General features: G+C 40.5%; 1 protein-coding gene across 1 annotated transcript; it reads left to right on the top strand.

Annotated features, from left to right (window-relative positions):
* Positions 1–1,043: 1,043 nt before the first annotated feature.
* On the top strand, positions 1,044–2,908 carry LOC139165328 (SCAN domain-containing protein 3-like). Its single transcript, XM_070748526.1, has 2 exons — positions 1,044–2,136; positions 2,421–2,908. Exons 1-2 carry the CDS (start codon positions 1,044–1,046, stop codon positions 2,906–2,908), a joined length of 1,581 nt encoding a protein of 526 aa, XP_070604627.1.
* Positions 2,909–9,478: the final 6,570 nt, after the last annotated feature.

Below are 9,478 nucleotides of genomic sequence, written 5' to 3' on the forward strand. Positions count from 1 at the left end.
AAGGTAAGTAGAACCCACCCCCGAACCAAACTATTAAGCAGTGCTTGACTCAGGGACATATGTCAATTGCTATGCTATAGAACAGAGGTCCCCAACCGCCGGTCCGCGGACCAGGACCGGGCCGTTGGGGTTTTTCAGCCGGTTCGTGGCGCCGCTGACAGCTAGCTCCATGGCCCTGCGCCTGGTCAGAGCTCGCTCTGTGTGGATTTATAATGTTTTCTGCCATAGCCGTGACAGCTCGCAGCTCCCGGCAGAGAACATTATGCAGGACGGGGTGGGGCGTCGGGCGGGTCTTAGTGACGCAGCCCTCCACAGCACAGTATGGTACCTGTTGTATGTCACGGGGCGGGTCTTAGTGACGCGGTCCTCCTGCACAGCATGGTGTGTTCCTGATGGGGTAGGGCGGCAGGCTCTCCTTACTGACACGTCCCTGGCAGAACATGTTATGTGGGGTGTGCTGGGGCAGCAGACTGGCTTCAGTGACGCGGCTCCCGGTACTGGTGTTCAGTGTATAGCGCTGCTAAGCAGCAGCGCTGTATACACTGACGCTCAATGTACAATGCTGCTACTTAGCAGCGCTGTACACAGAGGTCCCACCAGCATCCTCCCCATACAGCGCTGTCTGGTGCATATAGCAGTGCTAGTAGCAGTGCTGTACACTGAAACTCAATGTACAGTGCTGCTACTCGCAGAATGTGCTCAGGCAGGAGCAGGGACAAGCAGGTCATGTGTGTCCAGCGCTCCTTCCCCTCCTGCTAGCTGCGAGTTGGAGGGGGAGGGGCTCTGGATGCTAATGGAAAGCTAGATATGACGTCAGGTGTCCCACCCTTATGACTCCTGTAGCTGTGTTCTGGTGTCGTGTGGCCCAGCAGCAGATTTTCTGGTTAAAGTGAAAAAAGCAAATAACAGTGAAAATTCATAGCAGCAGTGGCTGTGTCCAGTAGCAGCAGTAGTGGTCATCATCATCAGTGCCCGTCTCCAGTAGCAATAGCCATCTTTCTGTGTTAGGGGCCCACTACGCCTTCACCTCTAACCCTTGTAAAATGAGTAAAAAACAAACATCACTGAAGAGCTTCTTTGAAAAGGAAGAAAGACCCAATGAGATAGATGAAGACTCCATGACTGCTAAAAAAAAGAAAGCTGCATTTAAAAGAAAATACAATGAGTCCTACTTAAATTATGGGTTCATCGCAACTGGCGATTCACATGCCCCAAGCCCACTCTGTCTGATATGTGGCGACCGGCTATCCAACGAGGCCATGAAGCCTTCAAAACTGGTTCGCCACTTACAGACCAAGCACCCTGCATCAAAAGACAAGCCTTTGGAGTTTTTTGAAAGAAAAAAACGCGAACACGAAGGACAGAAGCAATTATTGAAGGCCACCACATCAACAAATGTGTCTGCTCTGAGAGCATCATTCTTAGTGGCTAACCGCATTGCCAAGGCTAAGAAGCCCTTCACTATTGGTGAAGAGTTGATCCTGCCTGCCACTAAGGACATTTGCCAGGAACTTTTAGGAGAGGCTGCGGTTAAAAAAGTGGCACAGGTTCCTCTTTCAGCGAGCACTGTCAGTAGACGAATTAATGAAATAGCAGAAGACATCGAGGTACAATTGTTGGAGAGGATTAATGCGTCACCATGGTACGCAATCCAGGTTGACGAGTCTACTGACGTTGACAACAAGGCAATGATGCTTGTTTATGTGCGATATATTTTTCAAGAGGATGTGCATGAGGATATGTTATGTGTATTATTGTTGCCAGCCAACACCACAGGTGCAGAACTATTCAAGTCTTTGGATGATTACATATCAGGAAACCTAAACTGGTCATTTTGTGTCGGTATATGCACAGACGGAGCAGCTGCCATGACTGGACGGCTTTCTGGTTTAACTACCCGGGTCAAAGAGGTTGCGTCTGAATGCGACTCTACGCACTGTGTCATCCATAGAGAAATGCTGGCAAGCCGAAAAATGTCACCTGAACTTAACAGCGTTTTGCAAGATGTGATTAAAGTTATTAATCACATAAAAGCACATGCCCTTAACTCACGTCTGTTCGAGCAGCTCTGTGAGGAGATGGACGCGGAGCACAAACATCTTCTCCTACACACGGAAGTCAGATGGCTTTCTAAAGGTAGAGCACTGGCCAGAGTTTTTGAGTTATGAGACCCGCTTTATAGATTTCTTTTAGAAAAAGAATCGCCACTTGCAGCACATTTCAGTAGTAAGGAATGGGTCACAAAACTTGCTTACTTATGTGACATATTCAACTTTTTGAACGAACTTAATCTGTCACTTCAGGGGAGAATGACAACTGCCTTCAAGTTGGCAGATAAAGTTGCTGCATTTAAAGCCAAACTGGAAGTGTGGGGACTGCGAGTGAGAACAGGGATATTTGACATGTTTCAACATTAGCAGGAATTTTGGAAGAGACCGAGCCTGAGCCTTCATTCTCCCAGCTGGTACATGATCACCTATCTCAGCTTTCAGAAGAGTTTGAGCGCTATTTTCCGACCACAAAAGACCCACGAACTAGGAAGGAATGGATTCGCAACCCATTTGTGAACAAGCCAGGTGAATCGACCTTGTCCGTGCTTGAAGAAAACCAACTGCTTGAGATTGCAAATGATGGTAGCCTTAAAAGTATGTTTGAGACTTCAAATCTCCCAACATTCTGGATTAAAGTCCAGGCTGAATATCCTGGGATCGCCACCAAAGCACTGAAAACTCTGCTTCCTTTTCCAACATCCTATCTTTGTGAAACTGGGTTTTCTGCCATGACAACAGCAAAAACGAGATTACGGAGTAGACTGGACATAAGGAACACACTTCGGGTTTCACTGTCTCCCATCACCCCTAGATGGGACCGTCTTGTTGCAGGAAAACAAGCCCAGTGCTCCCACTGATCCAGGGAAACAAGCCTGGTGCTCCCACTCATTCTTAACCTATGGTAAGTTGAATCACATTCTCATTATAAATGTCATAATTATATGATAAGTATGCACTAAGCTCCACCCCTCCATAACCCCACCCCCATATGACCAAAGCCCCCCACCCCCACCGGGCCATGGAAAACTGGTCTAGCTTAAAGCCGGTTCCTGGTGCAAAAAAGGTTGGGGACCTCTGCTATAGAACAGTGTTTCTCAACCTTGGGCGTTTGAAGATGGGTGGACTTCAACTCCCAGAATTCCCCAGCCAGCGTTGCCCAAGTTTGAGAAACACTGCTATAGAATGTCATGGGTTAGCATCTGACTGTGGTGCCAGCATCTTTTCCATAATGAGTTTTCTTATACAGTGTCTATAATGCTAACCACACAAATATTTAATTGTATTGATTTAATACAATTACTGTATACAGTGGAACCCCGACATAAGAGCTGCTCTACTTAAGAGCAACTCGAGATAAGAGCTGGGAGGGGAGAGATATTTTTGTTCTACTTACAAGCCCAAATTCGAGATACAAGCGCCAAGGAGCTGTCTCCTGAAGCCAAACGCTAACTTCCGCGTTCGGCTTCAGGAGACAGCTGCGAAGCGGCGCGCGTGTTTTAAAAGGTTGCAGCCGGCCTGGGGGGCTCGGGGGGGGGTGCTTGCAGCTTTCTTTCTTGCTCTTTTTCTTTCTCTCTTTTACCTTCCCTTCCTCTATTTCTTCTTTTCTTTCTCCTTCCCACCTTCTTCCCTCCCTCCCTCCCTTCACTCATTCCTCTCTTACTCTCCCCTTTCATAAGTTTCCTTGCTTCCTTCCTCTGTTCCTGTCCCTTCCCCCTTTCTTTCTTTCTTTCTTGCTTTCTTTCTTGCTCTTTTTCTTTCTCTCTTTTACCTTCCCTTCCTCTATTTCTTCTTTTCTTTCTCCTTCCCACCTTCTTCCCTCCCTCCCTCCCTTCACTCATTCCTCTCTTACTCTCCCCTTTCATAAGTTTCCTTGCTTCCTTCCTCTGTTCCTGTCCCTTCCCTCTTTCCTTCCTTCCTTCCCACCCTCCGTCCATTCATTCACCCATTCCTCTCTTGATCGCTTAAAGCCAGTCCCTGGTGCAAAAAGGGTTGGGGACCTCTGTCCTACAGGATTGGGTGGCAGAGAAGTTGAACATATGTAAATTTAAAAGTTTAAGAAAGTTTACAAGTTAAGTGAAAGAAACTTCATTATTCATTTATATGTACATGTACATTTCTTCATTAAAAACATGTCTTTCTGCATAATTTAGACTAACTTTGTGAGTTTTTTGAGGGCTGGAACCAATTAAAATTATTTACATTAATTCCTATGGGGAAAAGTCGTTCGAGATAAGAGCTGCTCGACTTAAGAGCCCAGGTCCGGAACGAATTAAACTCGTATCTCGAGGTTCCACTGTATACCCGAGTATAAGTCAAGATTTTCAGCACAAAAATTTGCTGAAAAAATCCAACCTCGACTTATACTAGAGACACTGACTTTCACTGACCTGAAAACTGCGGTGCAGCATTTTCCAAAGCTCCATGGTTCCAATGTGAAAGGCAGGGAGGCTCTGGCAACACAAGGTTTTTTTTCTTTCTGCTCTTGCTATAGTCCAGCCGGCAACACCACTCAGCTGCCTGATAGGCAATAGGCTGAACCAATCACAGCTCCTCCTCTACAGGAAGCACTGGGGGAAGGGGCAGGAGAGTTGAAGAGACTTTCAGAAGGAAGGAACCATGGCTTTCTCTTCTGATCAAGCCAGCAACAATATTTTACAAGTAAATAAAATGTACAAGTAAAATGTAAGTTACCCATTTAAATTTGATTAATTTCTAGTAACAGGTTATTTTGTAAGAAAATGTTGCTTCAAGTGGGGATAACTCTGTGTAATTAAACTTTTTCTTCCAACTATACTTATCATACTCAAGAGGATTGTTAATGCTGACTTGTTTAAAACAATACAAAGGTTAGGATAATATAATAGTATGGATTTTGTCATTAGTCATTTGTTCTACATAATTAATATGAATAGATTTACCTTTTTTAAAGAGTATGGTTTCTCCTTATGCAAGATAAATATCATGTAGAAGAAAGATTTTACAATTAATGATTGTGTAACCCCCAATTGTTATTTACTGATCTATTGAGATAGTAATGATTTTAACTTATGAAATATGTTTAAATGGAAAATCTGAATATTTATCATATGGAAGTTTGATTTGAGTCCTCGGAGAGGGGCGGCATACAAATCTAATAAATTATTATTATTATTATTATTATTATTATTATTATTATTTTTATTATTTTATTATTATTATTATTATTATTATTATTATTATTATTATTATTATTAAAGCAATTGTTTTGAAAGAATATATGAAATTCCAATTATTAAGAAAATTATAATGATATTGTAATGAAGATTAAGATAACAGGTGTTAAGATTAAGATAACATTCCTAAAGATATTTTAAGAGGTTTTTGGAATTTAAAAAAAGAAAGATTTTGGAAGGGGAGGAAGAAAGGTGCAAGAAATTAAAAAAACATTTTGGAAGGAAAAGTTATGTAATAATAATAACAACAGAGTTGGAATGGACCTTGGAGGTCTTCTAGTCCAACCCCTTGCCTAGGCAGGAAACCCTACACTACTTCAGACAAATGGGTATCCAACATCTTCTTAAAAACTTCCAGTGTTGGAGCATTCACAACTTCTGGTGGCAGGCTGTTCCACATATTCATTGTCAGGAATTTTCTCTTCAGTTCTAAGTTGCTTCTCTCCTTATTTAGTTTCCACCCATTGCTTCTTGTTCCACCCTCAGGTGCTTTGGAGAAAAGGTTGACTCTCTCTTCTTTGTGGCAAACCCTGAGATATTGGAAGAATGCTATTATGTCTCCCCTGGTCCTTTTTTTCATGAAACTAGATATACCCAGTTCCTGCAACCGTTCTTCATATGTTTTTTTTATTCTCCTACAAAAACAATTTTAAGAATCTACAATAGAGGAATATTCCATTTTTATAACTTATCAGTAGCCACTGTATTTTCCACCCTGGGCTTATATTCGAGTCAATAAGTTTACCCAGTTTTTGTGGAAAAAGTAGGTGCTTATCATCCGGTTGACTTATATTCGAGTATACATTAATTCTTTAGAAAAAATTTAGTATGAGCTCTGTCATGGTCACAAGCCATCTCTAGGTGATCCAACCAACCACTACTGAATATCACTCTCATTTTCATGTTCAATCCCTAATCTAAGATTTAGGGGGATACAGATAGGACACACACTCTCCAACTGAAAAAGAAATGGTGGCAAGAACTATAGAAAGTGTTATTGCTTAAGCATGCCATTTGCCTCTTGAAATGTTTTATTTCAAAACAAACTTTCTTTACGCTCAATTTAATCCAATACATTTAGATGCATACTAATATATTATATAAGTTACAAATACATATTAATTGAAATAATTTTTATGTTTCTGGCATGCATGTAATGATAAGCTCTTCTTTGCGCATATGGCATTGCCAAACACCCGCCTGTCATATGTGCTGGCCAGCTGATTTTAGGGTGCACATACATGTCAGAACCTGGAAGCTTGGCTTTTCCAGAGCTTAATCCCTTTGCAAGTGCCGCAGTGTCAAAACCCGGCCTGCTCATGCATGCCAACCAGCTGATCATCAGGCACGCATGCACACTAAAACAGAAAGTTCAGCTTTTCCGCAGTGCAATCCCTTCTTGTGCACAGCAGTGCTGAAAATCAACCTGTGCATGCATGCCGGACAGCTGATCAATGGGCACATATGCACATTAGAACCCAGAATTTTGGCTTTTCCAGAGAACGACCCCGACAAGCCCATGTGTGCATGTGCGACATTTCTGTATGACTTTTTTGGCACTCGACACTGAAAAGGTTCTCCATCACTAACCTAGGATATCAGATATCTCAAGGACAATTGAATGGCCTACATAACTTTATCCTTATTCTTTTTATAAAAAGGTGTGTGTGTGTTTGCGCGCACACACTTTTGAATCAGGGTTGATTTAGGATGAGTGCTTGGAAAAGTCCCTGCAATTTTATTTACAACGTTTTACTGAAGTGCTTTGCCATCCCTTCTGAGGGCTGAGAAGTAGTGACTGGCCTAAGATCACACAGCTTGCCTAAGATGGGACTACAACTCAGTCCCCTAGTTTCTAGCTAGGTGCTCTAACCATACCTTTGCCATGTATCTTCCCTAATAAAAGCATACCAAAGCATCATTTCTAGCATTTTCCAAGCTGAATTTAGGGGATCATCAGAAAATTATCTCATTTAATACATTATCTACTTATTAGCTCTCTCCCTCCCTCCTTACACACACGGATATAAAATAATGTTTTAATAGGTCTAGTTTCCCCTCCCCCATGACACTGGTCCAAAGCAATTGTTTTGATCCTCTCTATGTTTTTTGGTATGTTTTTAGATGTACTTTTCACCATCATAGATAGATAAAAGTATGTTGTTCCCAAAACATAGTTGTGGGGAACAAGCACATCTTATTTTCAGCAATTTCTGAACAGCTAATTTCTAACTGCTTGTCATCTGCTATTGCCAGCTTGAAATTTCTTAAATATAGTGTATTACATTTTCTATCTTCAGGGAATCCTTAATATGGAAATGTATTAAAATGAAGAATAAATGCACAGATGAGCTATGGTACTAATATAGTTCAGATTCTTCCATAATACAAATCCCCAGAAAATCTATTTATTACTATTATTATATTTTTGCAAAATACAAATTAGAGCAATTAAAAAATAATTAAGTCAATTACAAATTATTTTTTAAAAACTATGTATTAAAAAGACTATTGGAAACTAAGAAAAATTAATATAGTATAATATTTCTACTTTTTTAATACAAAATTAGTACTATTGTTTTTTTTAATTCAAATTACTACAAAAGTGAGATTGGTAAATTTCATTCAGTCAACTTTTAGAATTTGGTACATGTATATTTTTTTCAAGAATGTATAATTACTCCCTGCCCTAAATGATTTAGGCTTTATACATTCTGTCTTTAAAAAATTGATTTCCAGATTTTGAGGATGTAATCTAAAAATAACTAATAGCTTCCTTCTAAGTACTTGGCCCACCATAGTCCTAATATCTAACCTATAAGGAACTACCAAGGGATACAACCATGCAATGATATTCCATTGGACAGGAAAAGAGCTATGTTAGTGTATGTTGGCAACCCCCCTGCATCCCCCCAAAAAATGTATCTAAATGTATCTCCAATTATGAAGGTCAATAACAAATATTTGTAAATATTTATAGGGCTTCCAGTAGAACTGAAGATATTATGTTGCTGATTAATATGTATTTAAATAGTAAGAAACAAGCCCAAACTCAAAGATTTTAATACCATAGGATACTAAAATTCTCTGTTCCAAAATTGTGGATATTATTAATTTAACAATATTTTTAAAATAACTGCAGATTATTTTTTCAGTCCATTGACCTATCATGGATAAGATGATCATTTGTATGCTCACAGTTAGGTATGAAGCTGTGTTATTCTCTCTAACGTCCAACAGTGGTAGTTAGAACAATCTCTAATTCTAGCTCTGATGGCGACTCAGTGTGGGCCTAAGAGGATAACCACCCTCAGACATGTTGTGTTTCTCATTCCAAATCTGCTACAAGGAACTGCTGTGGTATAATGTCTCAGGTAAACAGAGAAGTCCTGCAAAGATGGGCAGGCAATATCAGGAGCTACAAGCTCATTCCAGAGTGATATCCCCAGACTAGCTTTGATGAGAGTAGGGTAAGGAAATGACTTTGCTGTCTTTACTATAGGTCCATGTGTGATATCAGTAGGAACCACCCACCAACACTGTTCAGCTATTATAGTGGTAAATATGCACATTGTAGAACACTACCACTTCACTTCTTAAACAGCAAGATGGCAAGTAGATTCTGCCAACATCCCATTCATGTAGGCTTCAATTGACCTTAGTGTTCTTATTCAGAAATATATAAAGTCTGAGTCATTGAACAACCTGTAATTAGTGAACAATATACTGTAACTGGCACTGAAAAACTAGAAACAGAGAAGTATAGATCATGCATCATCTATAAAAATTTAGAAGCTTTTACATTACTGTATTAAAAGGCTTTATACATTAAGCCTAATGTATAAGCTGTCATAAACGAATACTTTTAGGTCTTCAAATGTGGCCTTCATGATTATTTCAATTTGAGATTCTCATTCAGTGCAAACGAAGTTAATGGTTTCTTTCAATGCACTTCTCTTGTTGCTTCACTGCTCAACTATTGCAATGTGCTCTGAATGGGACTGTCTTTGCAAATCACAGAGAACTCAGTCCAGAAAAAAACAGTGAGAGACCTGCCCCAGCACCCCCATTTGATAGCCCTGTTTTAAGCTGCACTGGCTGCCAAAATTTTTCCACTGTTCCAGTGTCAATTCATTTGTTATCACCTACATGGTATGGGGTCTGATTATCTCAGTGACCTACCTATGTCCTATGGTTTCTGCCAGGCAATAAAAT

This window comes from Erythrolamprus reginae, chromosome 3, assembly GCF_031021105.1.
Source record: "Erythrolamprus reginae isolate rEryReg1 chromosome 3, rEryReg1.hap1, whole genome shotgun sequence".
Lineage (NCBI taxonomy): Eukaryota > Metazoa > Chordata > Lepidosauria > Squamata > Dipsadidae > Erythrolamprus > Erythrolamprus reginae.